The sequence below is a fragment of the Chiloscyllium punctatum genome, chromosome 2, assembly GCF_047496795.1.
Source record: "Chiloscyllium punctatum isolate Juve2018m chromosome 2, sChiPun1.3, whole genome shotgun sequence".
In the NCBI taxonomy this organism is placed as follows: Eukaryota; Metazoa; Chordata; class Chondrichthyes; order Orectolobiformes; family Hemiscylliidae; genus Chiloscyllium; species Chiloscyllium punctatum.
Window position 1 is genome coordinate 91,594,829 of NC_092740.1, and position 20,625 is coordinate 91,615,453.

Sequence of the window (20,625 nt, forward strand, 5' to 3'; positions counted from 1 at the left end):
TCCACGATGCTGGACTCCTTTGGCTATAAATTCTGTGAGCATGATATTAACCTCCACAACTACCTGATAAAGGAGCAGCACTCCAAAAGCTAATGCTTCCAAAATAAACCTGTTGGACTATAAGCTAGTGTTGTGTGATTTATAACTTTATCCATCCTGGATCAACACCGGCACCTACAAGTCATGAAAGAGATTTAAGTTAAGCTTGAAACTAGGGACTTAAATCTGAAAAATCAAACTATGTTAACAAGTCAGGTGAGTTGGCCAATCACATTAAAATATGATGGTAATTAAACAATAGCAAATGTGTAAATAATTAGAGTTTTAACAAATATACATTCCAAGAAGGAATAAAAATAAAAACAGCAAAAATGTAATCATTGCTAATTAAAGCAGTTAAATATAACATCGGATTAAAGGACCAGAGCATTGGGAGAATTTTAGAATGCATCTAGAATGATCAAGAAATGACTAAAGAAAGAGAAGGTAGAGTAATAAACATAACATAAAACTAGATTGTGAAAGTTTCTGTATATGTGTAGAAAGGAAGAGATCAATAAATATGGTAATATTAGACAGTAGAAATTACAATGAAATTACAATAAAGAAATGAAACAGACAATGAGCAAATTCTTCATATCTGCTTTCATCATGTAAGACACAAAAGACAGCCCAAATATAATGGCAAGCCAAGAGTCCAGAGAATGAAAAATTTAAAGGAATTAGAACAATTAGTAGTACTGGAGGAAGCAATGGTACTGGAATCAAACAAATCCAGTACCTTGGATGTTAAGCGCGTCTTCTTCCACTTTGAAGCTTTCAAAATATTTTCTAAAAGCTATGGCCTTGAGCATGTTGGATTCTAGCATATCTGCCATTACCTCGGGCACATTATCTTGCGTGATCACAAACCTCTCAGCTCATTATCTGCAAAAGCATGATGTTGCATCAGCTACACAACAAATCATATAGCAAACGAACCGCAAGTTCACAGAAATGACGGCACCTTCGGCAATCAAAGGTTCTGACGAAGGTTCTGACATCATACTAAAAGGCCAGCTTGACATAATGTTTGATGCTGCAAATTAGGAATTTCCCCTTGTCCTACAGAAGCCCAGAAATGTCAGCCTAAATGCTATGATGGCTCCCTGTTTTACTCATGTTGCGCTTAGAATGATGCTCACTGAGATTTTTGACAGAAGGAACAGTCTCTTCCAAGAACACTGGACCAGAAGGCCATCCCACTTGCTTTTGTTTTAAAATTACTCAATGTCCCACTTCCGCCACACTTTGGGAAGAGAATTGTTAACAGATAATTGAAACACCTCAGATAAAGGTGTGGTCATTCTTGTCTTAAATGGAAACCTTCTAACTATGCCACCTAGTTTCAGTTTTTCCAACAAAGGGGAAAACCTTGTCAAGCGCCCTCAGGATCTGAAACGTTTCAATAAAATCACTGCTTATTCTTCTGAACTCAACCTGACCAACCTTTCTTCATGTGATAACTCCCACTTCTCAGGTATCAGTCAAATAAACCTTCTCTGGGCTGCTTACAAGGCATTTATATCTTTTCTTATTTGAGAAGATCAAAACTCAACACAATATTCCAGATGTGATCCCACCTAACACGTGTGACTCTATAGCAAAATATCCCTACTTTTGTATTCCATTGCCATTGAAAGAACAATATTCAGTTTGACTTCCTAAGCATTGCTCTACCACTAGTATCGTGCTTCATGCACCAAGATGTTCAAATATCAATAATTGGGGGCACAGATTTAAGATAAGGAACAGGAGGTTTTGTGAAGATTTGAGGAATTCTTTTCCACTCAGAGGACAGTGGGTTTCTGGAACTCACTATCTAAAGGGTGATAGAAGCAGGAACATTTAAGAAATATTGAGATGAGTACTTCAAACACCATAACAAAAATGGGCTACAGGCCAAACGCTGGAAAATGGGATCAGAAAAGATAGATATTTGATAATTGCACAGACACATGATCTGCAATATTATCAGACGCTAAAGGAATTTAGGGATCTAGGGATAGGGCAAAAAAGTGATTTTGATGATGAGCCACAAAGTTATTAAGCGGCACAAATGGCATAAGGCCATGTGGACTACTGCTGGTATGACTTAAGATTAACACATGTGAACTTGTCTTCGATTGCAAGGAGAGTTTTCCAAAGAGCCTAACTAAAATGTTATTGTACTAGTTTATTAAGAATTGAAGTAGAAATTAATAAATTAAGACACGAACATGGAAAATAAACCATATTAGGCAGTTAGGTAGTCAGGCTAAGTGGGTTCAAGATTATAGGCCCGTTGGCCACTGGTTTGCCATATACCTGAGTGGAAGAGGCAATGGGTTCTCTCTAAAAGAGATGCAATAGGACTCTCTCCAGCCCCCAGCTAGTTGTCAAGACTCTATTTTCCTTCACAAGACTTAGCTCTTTGTCACTAGGTTCATAATTTAAAGTTTCTTAACTAATAATCCCAATGGAATATGAATCCACCATGGCAGATTGAGAACTTGAACTCAGTTTAAAAGTAAATGGTGCTTAATTAATTCCCTGAAAGTAAACTAGTTCCACAGCCACATATTTGAAGACAGTCAATTGCATCAAATTTAGAGAAGCTGGGCTAATACCATTGAAGGATTCTGGATTAGTGGTGCTGGAAGAGCACAGCAGTTCAGGCAGCATCCAAGTAGCTTTGAAATCGACGTTTCGGGCAAAAGCCCTTCCTGATGAAGGGCTTTTGCCCGAAACGTCGATTTCGAAGCTACTTGGATGCTGCCTGAACTGCTGTGCTCTTCCAGCACCACTAATCCAGAATCTGGTTTCCAGCATCTGCAGTCATTGTTTTTACCTAATACCATTGAAGCTCATATTCTGAGAATGAAAAAGAATTAAATTATTTGAGGAGGCAGGCAGGTCACAGTAAATCTTTGTTCTATAATGCGTTCAACTTGTTATAATTATTGGCCTTATGCTGTCCCTAGAAGTGCCTTTGTTGCATGGGAATGCAATGAACCATGTTCTGAAAAGATGATGTACATTTGATAAAATGTGCAACCTAAATTTTAAACAATAACTTACATTGTATTGAAAACATTGGCTGGATAGTTCCTCGGAGCTGCTCCCTTTCCGCCGTACTTCTGGAGAAGTTACGGCAGCCTGTTTGCACGTAAACACTGGCTGGGATTAGGAGTAAAGGGAAAATGGGTTATGGATGGGAGAGTACACTGACTTTTAATTTGGAGTGGATTTGATGACACTGAGTGACCAGGTTAGTTATTGATTAAACATTATTAGTTAATTCATTCTGATATTTGTCTATGATTTAAATGTCAGGGTAAAAGAATTTAAGGATGGAAACAAGTTTCCAATAGTTATGAAGCAGATCCAAGTGGGGAGTATAATAATCCTAAGGATTCACACAAAATCTGTACATGTCTGACAACCATTCTTAAAATAGCAATAAGTCTGATGTGACATCAAATGTGAACAAACACAAGGAACAAAACCTTTATTAAAATATTTGTCAAAACTGTTTGGGATGGGAAAACCAGTAGAGGTTTTACAATGTGGTCAAGTAGACAAGATTCATAGCATGTCACATGTGTGCATGCAAACTAAAATGGCTCTACAAAAACAAAATATAAAGTGGTTCTGGTCTCCATTGCAGATTAATTGCCAAAAATTGCTTTATGGATCACTGGTTACATTACTCATTGTATGAAAAAATGGATGTAGGATCCGATGTTCGTATATTTCAATAACCTCCAGCTCAAAAATAGGCAGATATGGAGATGTGCTTGAAAGTTCCAATAGATGGAATTTTCGCCAAGGGGCAATTAAATATTCCCTCTGATTTTTCTGTTTGGTTCTTGTTTCTTAGACAGGACAATGTCAGAAAGCTGTTGAAAATTAGACCCTATGAGTTCAGTGTTGTGACCTGGTAATTACAATTATAAGGTTAGAATGGCGATTAGAATGACAATGGAAAGAATTTTTAATAGAGAAGACATAAGTGTAATGAATGGTGGACACTATAATTAACAGAAAAGGCAAAGCTGAGGTAAATGCTTACTGGATATGTGCAAAATGCCTTAGAAGTTCAATAAAGATAAGATAATGCTATTTGTCATGGTAGCAAGTTTCTTGCAAATGTAAATGGTGTGAGTAGATTCTAAATCAATAGGTTTTGATAACAATAAACAAAATAGCATTAAATGTTAAACCAGTCGATATAAATAGGTACATTGCAATAAACAATTCACATCTTTATTTTATCAGCAGCCTAATATTACCTAGATAAATTACTGAGCTTCTCTAAGGTTGAAATTTCATGCTGTGTTCTCAAAATGATCTGACAACCTGAGCTTTTGAAGCAGTGTAAAATAAATTTTAAAATCAATTGAAACTGTAAATACCTATTTTAAAATTGAAGTTCATTTGAATACATTAATATCCAATGATTAGAACACAGACATAGAACATCACATCACAGTACAGGCCCTTTGGCCCTCAATGTTGCGCCAATCTGAAGCCTAACTATCCTACACTATTAAATTTTCATCCACATTTTTATCCAATGACTATTTTAATGCCCTTAAACTTGGCGAGTCTACTACTGTTGCAGGCTGTGCCTTCCATGCCCCTACTACTCTGAGTAAAGAAACTACCTCTGACATCTGTCCTATATCTATCATCCCTCAATTTATAACACTATCCCCTTGTGCTAGTCATCACCACCTGAGGAAAAAGGCTGTCACTGTCTACCCTATGATTATCTTATATGTCTCAATTAAGTCACCTCTCAACCTTCTTCTCTAACAAAAACAGCCTCATGTCCCTCAGCCTTTCCTCATAAAACATGGCAATAGCCCAGTAAATCTCCTCTGAACCCCTTCCAAAGCTTCCACATCCATCCTATAATGCAGTGAACAGAACTATACACAATACTCCAAATATGGCCGCAGCAGAGTTTTGTACAACTGCAGCATGACCTCGCAGCTTTGAAATTCAATTCCTCTACCAATAAAAGCTAACACACCGTATGCCCTCTTAACAACACTATCAATCTGCATGACAACTTTCAGGGACATGGACACAGAGATCTCTCTGCTCTTCCATTCGACCAAAAATCTTACCATTAACCCAGTATTCTTTATTCCTGTTACTCCTTCCAAAGTGAATCACCTCACACTTTTACTCATTAAACTTCATTTGCCACCTCTCAGCCCAGCTCTGCAGCATCTTTGTCCCTCTGTAATCTGCAACATCCTTCAGCACTATCCACAACTCCATCAATCTTAGTGTCATCTGCAAATTTACTAACCCATCCTTCCAGGCCCTCATCTAGGTCATTTATAAAAATGACAAACAGCAGTGGCCCCAAAATAGATTCTTGCAGTACACCACTGGTAACTGAACTCCAGCATGAATATTTCCCATCAACTGCCACGCTCTTGTCTTCTTTCAGCTAGCCAATTTCTGATCCAAACCATTAAATCATCTTCAATCACATGCCTCTGTATTTTGTACAGTAGCCTACCGTGGGAAAACTTATCAAATGCCTTACTGAAATCCATATACACCACATCAATCACTTTACTCTCATCCACCTGTTTGAAGACCATCTCAAAGAAATCAATAGGTTTGTGAGGCATGACCTAATCTTCACAATACTGTGTTGACTATCCTTAATCAACTTATTCCTTTCTAGATGATTATAAATCCTATCTCTTATAACCTTTTCCAACACTTTACCCAGAACCGAAATAAGGCTCACTGGCCTGTAATTACCGGGGTTGTTTCTACTCATCTTTTTGAACAAGGGGGCACCATTTGCAATCCTTCAGTCGTTTGGCAATACTCCTATAGATAATGACGACATAAAGATCAAAGCAAAAGATTCTGCAATCTCCTCCTTGGCTTCCCAGAGAATCCGAGGCTAAATCCCATCCGGCCCAGGGGTCTTATTTTCACACCTCCGCCTTGTGAACTTCAATCCTGTCTCGTCTTGTAGCCTGTATCTCAGTATTCTCCTTGATAACACTGTCTTTTTAGAGTGAATTCTGAGGAAACATATTCATTTAGTGCTTTCCCTATTTCCCCAGACTCCACACACAACTTCCCACTACTATCCTAGGTTGGTCATAATCTTTCTTTCGTCATTCTTTTATTCTTGATATGTAGTTATGATTCACTTCCTTTTCATGTATCATATTATTTACTAACGCTCACTAATGTTAATACAATCTGAACTATTATGAAGTTAAGTTAATGGTCAAAGAAATTTCTCTGCATCTCAGTATGCCTACACTGTCAAATTTTGTTGTTAATATTTAGCAAAATTCAGTTCGCATATGACATCAGCTTTATTTATATTTAACTTAATCATTGATGTTTAATTTTTGAACACAGCAAATGTCTTTTCCAGTACTCTGGTGATGTGGTTTCTGGGTAAAACACCACTGCCAGTATGATTTAGTCAGATTGTTCTCTAAGACTAATATGTACCATAAGACTGTTGAGACAAATATCTTGAAATTTATTGACAACATCAACTATTACACTGTTAATAACACCTAAGACTTACACATAATCTGCATGCAATTATACAATAACTCCAAGAAGACGACTGCTTCTGAAGATATCCTCTGTTATAGATCATCATATGTTGTGATGCCATCTAACTATCTTAAAGCTGCACTGTGTCTTGTCTGGGGTCTATGCAATAATACAACAACATCTGGCAAGTAGAATTTCTTTTTTCTAAATATATCTGCAGCAAATGGAATAGAACAGAACAGAAGCAATAAACAAGGGGAAAATAGCAGCTGCAACCTGCAAGGATGTCTACCACCTCTATTCCTGACTCTAATGATTTTCCAAAGCATAGAACAATGAACAGGTTAATTTGCTACTCATTAAATCAGGTAGTTTGCAGACACTTTAGAAGCTGAGAATCTCTACGGCAGGGAAAGAGGCCGTTCTGCCACTACGTCAGCACTGACCCTCCAAACAGCATCCACCCAGACACAGCCCCCCACCCTGTACTGTAATCCCACATTTACCATGGCCAATCCACCTAACTTGTACATCTTTGAACAGTGGGAGGAAACCAGAGCCCCCGGCAGAAACCCATGCAGATACATGGAGAACATGTAAACTCCACACAGACAGTCACCTAAGATTGGAATCAAACCTGGATCCCTGTCATTGTGAGGCAGCAGTGCTAACCACTGTGCTCCAATCCACCCTTATTTTTGAACTAGACATTAGGGAACTGGAAAAGAGCTCACCTTCTGACCTCCCAAGATTTTCATGGAGTTTGGCAATCATTAGGAGATCTTTGAAGATAGTGAGCAGCAACTTGGCAGATTCAGCAAGACTGGAACAGTTCCATTAAGTGTAAAAAGTGGTAATGTCGGCAAAAAGTCCTCAGAAGTAACAAAATTTTAGTCACCAATCTTTTCCCTCTTATCACAAATTTCTGTCCTCCTTTTATCCTGAACATGAAGATCCCCTCATTTGTTAATGCCATGCACAGACAGCAGCCACAGCAATGGTTGTCAATTCAGGCTACAACGTGACAGCAATTTAAAAAGCACCTTCACCACTAAGGGAGAATCAAAGATAAACCTCCATCACTTAAGAAAATTCTATGATATCAAAGGCTTATTTGCATACATCATTGACCTAACCAAAGGAATCATAGAAACAAAATACAACAGAAGCTGGAAATAGAAAACAAAAACTGCTGCAAATATTCTTCAAGTGCAACAGCATCTGCTGAGAGAGTAAAACAGATTTAATGTTTCAGGTCAATTGCCATACATCTGAAATGCAGAGATTGTTGGGATTGGATCTTACTGTTTTTGGCCAACAGTCAGCTTTCAGAGGGATTCTCTCCTCTCCATGAAACCAGCAAGATCTCTTGCCGTATTTTATTGAATTTGCCTCATTAATTACCCACTCCACCCACACCTTCTCACCCAATTCCAGACCCATCCTACCACTCACCATTCCAGAAACAACTTTCCATTCACCAAATATCCATGACAGGACCAGCATAACTGGAATCGATACTATATTTAGATGCTTGCTGTGTACGAAACAAGCACTGGCGTTTTGAAATTGCCCTGCTTGTCAAAGGGCAGTCTTTCCAAAGAAGCCTGTGAAGGGTAAAATTGCAACATGATTCACTGACAGGCACTTGGAGGTCCTGATGGACAAGGCGGTCCAGAGGAGGAATGGCAAGGAGACCACATAAGGAGATCCTGGCAATTTGCTCCAAGGTTGTCACTCAGGTCCAGTGCCATATGCATGGTCCAGAACAACAGCCAGCAGTGCTGCGAGATGTTTTCCACTGCATGAGGTTAAGTGTACACTCTCCTGTCAGCTACCTCACGCTCATTCTCTCTGCTCTAGTGCACTTACTGTCCATCAAGGTTCACGTCCTGCCACTCTCACTACTGCACACAACATCTTCCCTCACTCACTCTCACTCCCCCGCAACTACCCGCATCACTAACCCTGAATGCACTCTAAATTGCATACTCATCACTTCAGCATATCTCACCCGGACAATCACAAAGGCCAAACTCCCATCTATAGAATCAATCTACCAAGCCTGGTGCCTGTTGGCACCAGCATTCTCAAAGATCCATCTCACCCTGGCGATGTTTTTCTACAACCTCTACCATCGAGGAGAAAGTACAGAAGCCTGAACACTCGCACCAGCCAGTTTCGTAACAGTTCCTACCCTACTGTTGTTAGAATACTGAAAGCACTCACAAACTCTTAACATTCATCTGTACCTGTGTTTTTGGTTTTGCCGCTGTTTACCTATTATTTACTATCCCCGCTATTTAACTATGTGATCTGCATGTACTTACATTACATTACATTACAGTGTGGAAACAGGCCCTTCGGCCCAACAAGTCCACACTGACCCACCGAAGCGCAACCTACCCATACCCCTACATTTACCCCTTACCTAACACTACGGGCAATTTAGCATGGCCAATTCACCTGGCCTGCACATCTTTGGACTGTGGGAGGAAACCGGAGCACCCAGAGGAAACCCACGCAGACACGGGGAGAACATGCAAACTCCACACAGTCAGTCACCTGAGGTGGGAATTGAACCCGGGTCTCTGGCGCAGTGAGGCAGCAGTGCTAATGTAATGCTCGTAAGATAAAGTTTTTCACTGTGCCTTGGTACACGTGGCAATAAATTCAATTCAATTTTGACTACCTGTAACAGCACTAATAGCCATGGCACCCACATCTCTCTATCACCCACTCACTCTATCCTACCTGCTCTCTCACTCCAGGAGAAAACAGCCCATAACAGACGCTAAACGTCAGGGTAGGTGCAGGGGAGCCTGACATCAGGCATCTCACCTACTATGAGGACAGAATCCCAGTTCACATCAGTAAAGGTAATGGATCACTCCTTGTAATGTTAAAATATCGATGTCCTGCCACCTGAGTAAGTACCACTTTTCACTGCACCGGGTCTCTCAAAGCAACCCTGCTGTCAGTGTCACTCATAACACACTGATTCTAACAATTGGCTGTGACGCCTTCTCTTTAGATTAGATTACTTACAGTGTGGAAACAGGCCCTTCAGCCCAACAAGTCCATACCAACCCACTGAAGCACAACCTACCCAGACCCATTCCCCTACATTTACCCCTTCACCTAACACTACGGCCAATTTAGCATGGCCAATTCACCTAACCTGCACATTTTTGGACTGTGGGAGGAAACCGGAGCACCCGGAGGAAACGCACGCAGACAGGGGGAGAATGTGCAAACTCCACACAGTCAGTCAGTCGCCTGAGGCGGGAATTGAACCTGGGTCTCTGGTGCTGTGAGGCAGCAGTGCTAACCACTGTGCCACCATGCCACCTTTCTTGTGACTTGGAGTAAGACCACACAGAGAAATGGCCTGTTCTGCTGGAAGGCATCTCCTCGACGTCCAAGGAAGAGGATTCAGAGAAATGAGAGGAAGCATCAGCAAAAGTGCCTCTGACATGCCCCACAAGCTCAGATACAGACACTCAGTGGAAACAGCAGGTTTAGAACATATAGAACAAAAACTGGTGAGAACCTCACTGCAGTCACTCTGCAGCTGGCCGAGAAAGAAATGCACCCAACCTCTGACATGTGGAGGCTGCCAAAGGCCAGGCACATGGTCAGCCCAGGCAGGAGGGGATCCTGTGGTGTCAGAAATCAGGGACTTTGTCCAAATGCATGGGAGGAAGAGACGCAGCAATCAGAAATGCAGGACACAAAAATGCAATATGCTTTTGACCGAAGCATGGGACCATGGATCGATGTCTACTGTTGAGAGTATGCTGCGGCATATGTAAACAATATGAATAAATATTAGAAAGGGCAACGAGTTCTTTTGCACATTGTCCCTCTTAATCAAACAACCCTATTCTTTCCCTGGCCTCTTTGTGAAAAACTTGGTGTTAAATAAAGTGGTTAGCAATATGTGGGGCAGGGAGGTGTACAGCACCAACAGGGATTTATTTCCCTCCCCACCCTATCAGCGTTCCGAAAAGACCATTCCCTCCATGATTCCCTTCATCAGGTCCACACCCCCCACCAATCTACACCCCACTCCTGGCATCTTTCCCTGCCACTGCAGGAAGTGCAAAACCTGCACCTACACCACTCCTCTCACCTCCATCCAATGCCCCAAGGGATCCTGTGGTGTCAGAAATTTACCTGTACCTCTACCAATGTCATCTACTGCACCTGTTGCACCCGGTGTGGTCTCTTCTACATCGGGGAGACAGGACACCTTCTTGCAGATCATTACAGAGAACATCTCTGGGACACCCGCACCCACCAACCCCACCACCCCATGGCTGAACACTTCAACTCCCCTTCCCACTCTGTCAAGGATATGCAGGTCGTGGTCCTCCTCCACCACCAAACCATTACCACCTGATGCCCCAACCCCCCCTCCCATTTATCTTTCAGATCTGACACACAAGCCTCATCCCTGGTGGAGGGCTTATGCCTAAAATGTCGATTCTCCTGCTCCTTGGATGCTGCCTGACCTGCTGTGCTTTTCCAGCACCACACTCTTTGACTCTGATCTCCAGCATCTGCAGTCCCATTTTCTCCTTGCACACAGTGCACACACATTGCTTTGGGATGGGTAGGAATTAGGGAGCCACAGGTCTATATCCTGTACTGAGCTTAGGTCTGAGTATAAATTTCTTGCCCTCTAAAGGGCATCACATTGACAGGCCTTGCATCGCCTCCTTCGGAAGTTGAGACACACATTCACCTTGGCTGTGGTCACAGTCATTTTCTTTCCCATTTGTACTTTTGATTTGCAGCATGATGGAAGGTGACAGTAAACTCACTTTGGACAAAGTTTCCAGTTTCCACTTCTAAGTATTAGTGAGGCCTCATACATCCAGATCACCTTCTTGGTAGCCTTCCTATTAACTCCTCAGACTTTACTCAATCCCAGGTCCCTTCAAGTGTGGTCATACACTGCTCCCCTCCTTGAAGCTAGTGTGCTCCTAACCACAGACAAACACCCTCCTTCTTTACGCCATTCCAATTCATGCTTTAGCATGGCACACCTTCAGAATCATCACCACACCTTTCTCCACAGCCTGGAGCTCCCAATCCCCAGACACAGGTTCCAGCAACACCCCTTGTTCTCAGTCCCAACAGACCAGCTGTGCGTCTTGACAGACATAGCTGGACAACCCTGGACAAGGCATGTTCAGACCCCTGACAGTTGGATATCTCTCTGACAACTTTAGCTCCTCAACCTTCCCTCCTCATCAGATTGGCTGCAACAGCCCACTTTCTGGATACAGAGGTTTTCCAAACAGAACACACAAACTGGAAACCTGAACATGGTCAATCCTCTGGACATTGCCCTTGGCTTTCTTTGTTGGGAACCCGGACAGACAAGTGCCTCCATGGATTTCAGTAAGGATAAATTCTTATGACATGGCTGCCTGCTTGCTGCACATGCACTGTGTTTGCCAGGTCAGCTGTTCACACATCTAATCCATGAGCTGGCACCCTGTCCCCGTTGCCAAAGTGTCAGTGCAACAGCCTTTTAATGCAAGCTGCCAGTGCAGCTCTCAATTTCCTTAGCATTTTGCAAATGGATTGGAAATGTGCCATGAGGATCCTAAGAAGCTGGCAATTACTAGATGCTACTATCCCTGGACGAGAAACGTGTGCAGCTGGTGCCTGGAGATTGTGTCCAGAGATGCTGTCGCCAGGTTACAAGGAATCTCCTCAATCAGGGGATGAACTGAAGCCAAGTACCCACTCTGACTTCCATTTCAAACATTCTCAGTGACTAGTTTGCTTGTTTTGGGTGGTAGGATAAAAGGCAGCATATTAATAAGGTGAGATGTACAATTAATAAAGTCATTAACAAGCAATAACCCTTGTTAATAGGCAACTTGCTGCTGCCTACTATGAATCTTTACTTGACCCCAAGATGTTAGTAAAAAGATGCAATGAGATGCTCCCAATGTCGAGATAGACCTCATCAGATCTCTTACACAATTCTGCCATGTTTCTTTCCACAGACCATGTCATTCAGCACCCTAAAAGATTTTTCCCCTTAACTATCTCTTTCTCCACAGACCCTGCCTGACCTGCTGAGCATTTCCAGCATTTTTGTGAATAATAAGAATTTGACTTAAGTATTCTATTTAAGTCTGCGAAGTATGACTACAGAGCCAATTTGTTTAATAATTTGTTTTGAAATATCAAAAGCATTTTAAAAATATAAAAGACTTTCTTATGAGGACAAAATGATTTTAGCAGGGATAATTTGTACAATTACACTGAGATAACTTTCCAGCAATACTTGATTTACGAGAGGAAATTACTCAACTAAAAGCTGTAATAATTCATAGTTAAAGAAGAAGTCAAATTAACGCAGATATTGGAATTCAATAGTGGCTCAGTTTTATTTGATGATGACAAGACGACTGAAATTTTAAGTGAGACACGTCATGTTAGAGTTGGAGGATTATACAGCACAGAAGCAGGCCCTTTGGTCTAACTCGTCCACACCAATCAGACATCCCAATCTGACGTAGGCTCATTTGCCAGCATTTGCCCATATTCCTCTAATTCCTTCCTCTTCATAGATCCATCCAGATACCTTTTTAAATGTTGTAATTGTACCCACCTCCACCACTTCCTGTGGCAGTTTGTTCTGTTACGCACTACCCTCTGTGTGAAAAAGTTACCCCTCAGGTGTTTTTAAATCTTACCCCTCTAACCTTATACCTATGTCCTCTAGTTTTTGACTACCCACCCTAGAAAAAAGATTTTTGCTATTCACCCTATTTATGCCCCTCACGACTTTATAAACCTCTATAAGATGACCTCTCAGCCTCCGATGCTCTGAAAAAAAGCCCCAGCCTATTCAGTCTCTCCTTATAACTGAAATCCTCCATTCCCAGCAATATCCTTGCAAATATTTTCTGTACCCTTGCGTATTCTGGAAGTGGCTTCCCAATGTCCTGTACAGCCACAACATAACGTCCCAATTCTGATACTCAATGTTCTGACCGATGAAGGCAAGCACTCCAAACGCCTTCTTCACCACCCTGTCTACTGCGACTCCACTTTTAAGGAACTAAGCACCTGCACCCTTTGGTCTCTTTGTTTGGCAACACTCATCAAGGCCTTACCATTAACTATATAAGTCCTACCCTGGTTGTCTCACCAAAATGTAACACCTCACATTTATCTAAACTCCATCTGCCACTCCTTGGACCATTGACCCATCTGATCAAGGTTCCATTGTACTCTAAGATAATCTTCACTGTCCACTGCACCACCTATTTTGGTGTCATCTGCAAACCTACTGACTATGTCTCATATATTCACATCCAAATCATTTATATAAATGACGAAAATAGAGTGGATTCTGATATAATGTTAATGTTAGGCTATCTTACACTTGCATGCTTTCCTTTATTTCAGATTTTCAGCATTTGTCCAGCTTTTCCTTTTATTTCTATTTTGATAATGTTTTCACGATATATGTCTTGATACTAAAAGGAAATCAAAAGTGCAATCTATAATTCAAATGCAGATAAACAGTTTCTTGTTACCTTGCATGGATGGGGATCAACACCATAGGTTTCTAAAGTATGAGCTTTCTGCAGCAGATTCAGTTCCGCAACAGCTGCTGTCTGTCCCCTAAAAGGATAATTAAATTGATCCTTAATTATTCAAGCATTAATGTAAATTCAAAAACCATTCATGTGGATTAACTGAAAAAGAGCTAAGGGTCATTGAAATTAAAATCTCATCCCGAAGAAGAAGCAAACAAAGAAAAAGCTGAAACCAAAAACCGCGATCACTGGAGAAACTCAATAGGACTTGCAGTATTTGTGAAAGAGAAAGCAGAGTTCTGAAGAAGTGTCACTGCACTCAAAATGCACTCACACTGCTTTGTCTCCACAAATTCTGGCAAATTCTAAAAAAACACACCTTGGCTGTAAAGCACTTTGGAACTTCCCACGGAAATATTCTATAAAAATGCATGGTCTTTCTTTAAAATAAAGCAAAACACTGTGGATACTAGGAATGTGAAACTGCTGGAGAAACTCAACAGGTCTTGCAGAATTTGTGGAGACAAAGCAGAGTTAACAAAACAGAGTGCAGTGACCCTTCTTCACAACTCTGCTTTCTCTTTCACAAGTGCTGCAAGACCTACTGAGTTTCTCCAGCAGTTTCACATTCTTAGTATCCACAGTTCTTTGTTTTATTTTAAAGAAAGAGCATGCATTTTTATAGAATATTTTCTGAGGAAGTTCCAAAGTGCTTTACAGCCAATGACATTTTTTAAATATAGTCACTGTTCCAAGAAAGACTTGCATTTGCATAGCTCCTATTGACACATTAATGATAACAGTCTTATAATCAAACATTCTTCAAGGATTGATTAACTTCCTGTGTTAATTTACATAAAATGGTAAAACAGATTGCCTGTTACAAAGCAGAAATTACAACAAATCAACTGATTTCCATCTATGCAGCTTGCAAATGCAAAGCAGACTGACTGCTAAGCACTGTTGCAATATTGGATACTCAAAGCATATGGATTCCTTAAAAGTGAACATTTTTCAAGGCAAGGTACACATACGTATTTTTTTTCCTTCCAAAATGAAAGTTTAATGATTTATAATAACAAGTAAGTCTATGAGTCTCTCCAGCATATAAGTAATTTTCTGATAAATCCAGAATTATGATAGTAATTTTGTCTGGAGGTGCCCAATCATCAGTGATAATGACTATCAGTCCAGTTCATGTTAACAAATCTTTCTTCCACAGACTGCAGTTATTGTTCCAGAATTTGTTTGTCCGAATGCACGACAGGTAAGATTTGTTGCAGATTAACTACTGATTGATCTTATTCCTCATTTCTGTTTTGTTCCATAAGAACTTGAATTTTGAACCTTCTGGTTTTACATGCTGTATTCTAAGTAAAGGTTTAGCTGTTTTTGGTCCAGTTCATGTGTGTTTTCTTAATCTGCTTTAACAAGTGTTTAGGCTCTTCAACACATTTTTACTTCTGGCTTTCTTTAAAGCCTGGACCTCTTCCACTTCTACTTCAGTGATCGTCTTCATCTATATCCTGTTGGAATTCTTTCATGAGAGCATCGCTGCTTGCATTTGTTTCTGAAAGTCTCATGGGTGATATCTGGAGCTCCCTATTGTGTGCACTGTGAGTCATCCCCTGATTTTGTCCAATTATAATGGGCTGAAACTTACCAGAAATCTGCTGTGTAATTTTCATCAAGGTTCATGGAGGGTTTCTTTCTATAAGGCCTATTGAGTTTTCTTATGCTATCTCCCAAACTCACCTCAATAACAAGATACATTGTCGCTATAACACCTCACTCACCTGATGTTAGGTTGAATTTCCCACACGCCATAGGCAAAAGCATTCACCACTGCCAAGATATTCCAGGATCACTGGTGATCGTGCCATGTTTGAAGTCTAGCCACGTATCCAGTCAATTGTTTACAGTCAAGAATTGTCCTTCACTGTGCACTTAGTGGGAGAGCAACCATAAACCATGGTTCTTAGGGCAGTGTGGTGACACAACTAATAGTTCATTCAAGTACAATTGCACTTTCTACATCTATTGCTGTTTAAGCACTAAATCACACAGCTTAACTATACTTGGCCACATCCCTTCTTACATCCTGACAGAAATATATAAAATGAGAGGCATGCATAGGGTGAAGAGTCTTTTCCCAGGGTGGAAGTGTCAAATATTGCTGGGCACAGTTTTACAGTGAGAGGGGGTAAGTTTAAAGGAGATGTACAAGACAACTTTTTTTTACACAGAGAATGATAGGTGCCAGCAATGCACTGCCAGGGGATAAGGTAGAAGCAAATATGTTGACAATGGTTAACAGGCAGTTAGACAGATGCATGAACTGGCAGGAAAAGATGGATATGGACCATGTGAAGGCACATGGGATTACTTCAGAATGGTATCATGGTTGGCACAGACATTGTGGACTGAACGGCCTGTTCCTATGCTGTGATGTTTTATGTCCCTCTCTAAGTCACTGCTACTCTTTCCCCGATACCAAATGTAGCCTAGCGTCTTATCGTTTAGTGTGGGACCATTGCATACAGGTAAAGCTTCAAATAGTCACCGAGTCATAGAGATGTACAGCACGGAAACTGACCCTTCAGTCCATATCGTCCATGTGGACCAGATATCCTAACCTAATCTAGTCCCATTTGCTAGTACTTGGCCCATATCTCTCCAAATACTTACTATTCATATACCCATCCCAGATGACTTTTTAAATGCCACTTCCTCCAGCAGCTCATTCCGCACACACGCCACCCTTTGCATGAAAAAGTTGACCCTTAGGTCCCTTTTAAATTTTTTCCCTCTCACCCTAAACCTATGCCCTCCAGTTCTGGATTCCCCCACCCCAGGGAAAATACCTTGTCAATTTACTCTATCCATGCCCCTCATGATTTTATAAACCTCTATAAGGTCACCCCTCAGTCTCCACTGTTCCAGGGAAAGCAGCCCCAGCCTATTCAGCCTCCCTCTATAGCTCAAGTTCTCCAACCCTGGCAACATGCTTGTAAATCTTTTCTGAACCCTTCCACAACATTGGTTAGGCCACTTTTGGAAAATTGTGTGCAATTATGGTCTCCTTCCTATAGGAGGGAGACTAGAAATGCACACAATATTCCAAAAGTGGCCTAACCAATGACCTGTATAGCCGCAACATGACCTCCCAACTCCTATACTCTATGCTCTGACCAATAAAGGAAAGCATACCAAACACCTACTTTACTATCATATCAAACTGTGACTCCACTTTCAAGGAACTATGAACTGCACTCCAAGGTCTCTTTATTCAGCAACACTCCCCAATACCTTACCACTCAGTGCATAGGTCTGGCTCTGATTTGTCTTTCCCAAAATGCAACACCTCACATTTATCTAAATTAAACTCCATCTGCCACTCCTCAACCCATCTGGCTCATCTGATCAAGGTACCGTTGCACTCTGAGGTAACATTCTTCACTGTCCAGTACATCTCCAATTTTGATGTCATCTGCAAACCTACCAACTATACCTGCTATGTTCACATCCAAATCATTTACATAAATGACAAAAAAAATCAATGACCCAGCATCGATCCTTGTGGCACGCTACCAATCACAGACTTCCCAGTCTGAAAGGCAACTCTCCACCACCACCCTCTGTCTTCTATCTTTGAGCCAGTTCTGTATCCAAATGGTTAGTTCTCCCTGAATTCCATGAGATCTAACCTTGCGAACCAGTCTATCATGAGGACCCTTGTTTTACGCCTTACTAAAATCCATATAGATCATACCCACTGCTTTGCCCTCATCAATGCTCTTTGTTACTTCTTCACAAACCTCATTCATGTTTGTGAGACATGATTTCCAATGCACAAAGCCTTGTTGACGATCCCTAATTAGTCTTTGCCTTGTAAATCCTGTCCCTCAGGATTCCCTCCAACAACTTGCCCTCCGCCCATGTCAGGCTCACCAGTATTTAGCTCTTTGGCTTTTCCTGACCACTTTTCTTAAATAATGGCACCACATTAGCCAACTTCAATCTTCCAGCACCTCACCTGTGACTATTGATGATACAAATATCTCAGCAAGAGGCCCAGCAATTGCTTCACTCACTTCCCACAGAGTTCTAGGGTACACCTGATCAGGTCCTGGGGATTTATCCACCTTATTCTTTTCAAGTCATCCAGCACCTCCGCCTCTGCAATGTGGACATTTTTCAAGATGTCACTAACTATTTCCCCACATTCTATATCTTCCATGTCTTTCTCCACAGCAAACACTGATGCAAAATACTTGTTTAGTATCTCCCATACCTCTTGTGGTCCCACACATAGGCTGCCTTTTTGGTCTTTGAGGGGCCCTATTCTCTCCCTAGTTACTCTTTTGTCCTTAATGTATTTATGGAATCCCTTTGGATTCTGTTTAACCCTATTTGCCAAAACCATCTCATGTCCCCTTTTTGCCCTCCTGACTTCCCTCTTAAGAATACTCCTACTGACTTTATACTCTAAGGATTCACTCAATCTCTGCTGTCTATACTTGACATATGCTTCCTTCCTTTTCTTAACCAAAACCTCAATTTCTCTAGTGATCCAGCATTCCCTAAACCTACCAGCCTTTCCACTCACCATTATAGGAATATACCGTCTCTGGACTCACTTTATTTCATTTTTGAAGGCTCCTCATTTTCCAGCGGTGCATTTACCTATGAACATCTGCCCCCAAACAAATTTTGAAAATTAGAGTCATAGAGGTATAAAGCACGAAAACAGACATTTTAGTCCAACTCGTCCATGCCGACCAGAGATCCCATCCCAATCTAGCACCCTTCCCATATCTTCCCAAACCTTTCCTATACAAATACTCATCCAGATGCCTTTTAAATGTTGCAGTTGTACTAGACTCCACCATTTCCTCTGGCAGCTCATTCCATATATGTACCATCCTCCGAGTGAAAACGTTGCCCCTTCAGTCTCTTTTATATCTCGCCCCTCTCACCCTAAACCTATGCCCTCTAGTTCTGGACTCGCCCAACCCAGGGAAAAGACTTTGTCTATTTACAACTATCCATGCCCCTTATGATTTTATAAACCTTAATAAGGTGACCCCTCGGCCTCCAATGTTCCAAGGAAAATAGTCCCAGCCTATTCAACCTCTCCCTATAGCTCAAATCCTCCAACCCTGGCAACATGCTTGTAAATCTTTTCAAATTTCACAACATCCTTCCGATAGGAAAGAGACCACAACTGCATGCAATATTCCAAAAGTGGCCTAACCAACGTCCTGTACAGCCGCAACATGACCTCCCGACTCCTGTACTCAGTATTCTGACCAATACCAAACGCCTTCTTCACGATCCTATCTACCTGTGACTCTACTTTCTAGGAGCTATGAACCTGCACACCAGGTTTCTTTGTTCAGCAACACTCCCTAGGACCTTACCATTAAGTGTATCGGTCCTGCTAAGATTTGCTTTCACAAAATGCAGCACCTCGCATTTGTCTAAATTAAATTCCATCTACCATTCCTCTTCCCATTGGCCCATCTGATCAAGATCCCGTTGTAATCTGAGGTAATCTTCTTCGTTGACCACTACACCTCCAATTTTGGTGTCATCTGTAAACTTACTAACTATACCTCTTATGCTCAGCAATCACTTCTTTAGCTTCCTATAGAGTTCTAGGGCACGCCTGATCAGGTCCTGGGGATATCTCCTTACAAATTTGTTTCTCAATTTCCCGCTGACTACTGGGGGGTCTGTAGTACAATCCCATTAAGGTGATCATACCTTTCTTATTTCTCAGTTCCAACCAAATAACGTCTCTGGATATATTCCCACGCATATCTTCCCTAAGTACAGCCGTAACACTATCCCTTATCAAAAATACTACCCCTCTCTTGCCCCCCTTTCTACTCTTTCTATAGCTTTTGTATCCTGGAATATTAAGATGCCAGTCCTGTCCATCCCTGAGCCACATCTCTGTAATTGCTATGATATCCCACTCCCATGTTCATAACTATGCCCTGGGTTTACTGCCTTCCCTGTTAGGCCTCTTGCATTACATTAAATGCAGTTTAATTTATCAGTCTGACCTTGTTCTCTGCTTTGTTCCTGCCTGCCTTGATTGTTTGACTCATTCCTTTTCACAACTGTACCACTCTCAGATTGATCTATTTCCTCATGATCTCCCTGGGTCCCATCCCCTCACCTCATTAGTTTAAATCATCCCGAGCAGCTCCAGCAAATCTCCCTGTCAGTATATTGGTCCCCTTCCAATTCAGATGTAATCCATCCTTTTACTCCAGAACAAAGTCCAATGATCCAAAAATGCAAACTCCAGACCTCACCTCCAGAACACTCCTCTACCCCAGCTCCTCAGCAATGCATTCCTCTGCTCTATCCTCCTAGTCCTACCCTCGCTAGCTCGTAGCACCGGGAGTAATGCAGATATTACTATCCTTGAGAACCTGCTTTTTAAGTTCCAGTA

The 20,625-nt window shown here is 41.4% G+C and overlaps 1 protein-coding gene across 2 annotated transcripts in view; it reads right to left on the minus strand.

Moving 5' to 3' along the window:
• The window catches only part of frmd3 (FERM domain containing 3), a 218,239-nt gene that overhangs the window by 83,858 nt on the left and 113,756 nt on the right, over positions 1-20,625 (minus strand). The window contains exons 7-8 of one of the 2 annotated variants that reach the window (XM_072585498.1): positions 14,154-14,241; positions 3,100-3,198 (exon numbers count right to left, since the gene is read on the minus strand). In XM_072585498.1, the coding sequence (XP_072441599.1) occupies positions 3,100-3,198; positions 14,154-14,241 (187 nt within the window). The remainder of the gene's footprint in view (positions 1-3,099; positions 3,199-14,153; positions 14,242-20,625) is intronic. The other variant, XM_072585508.1, reaches the window with a different exon arrangement.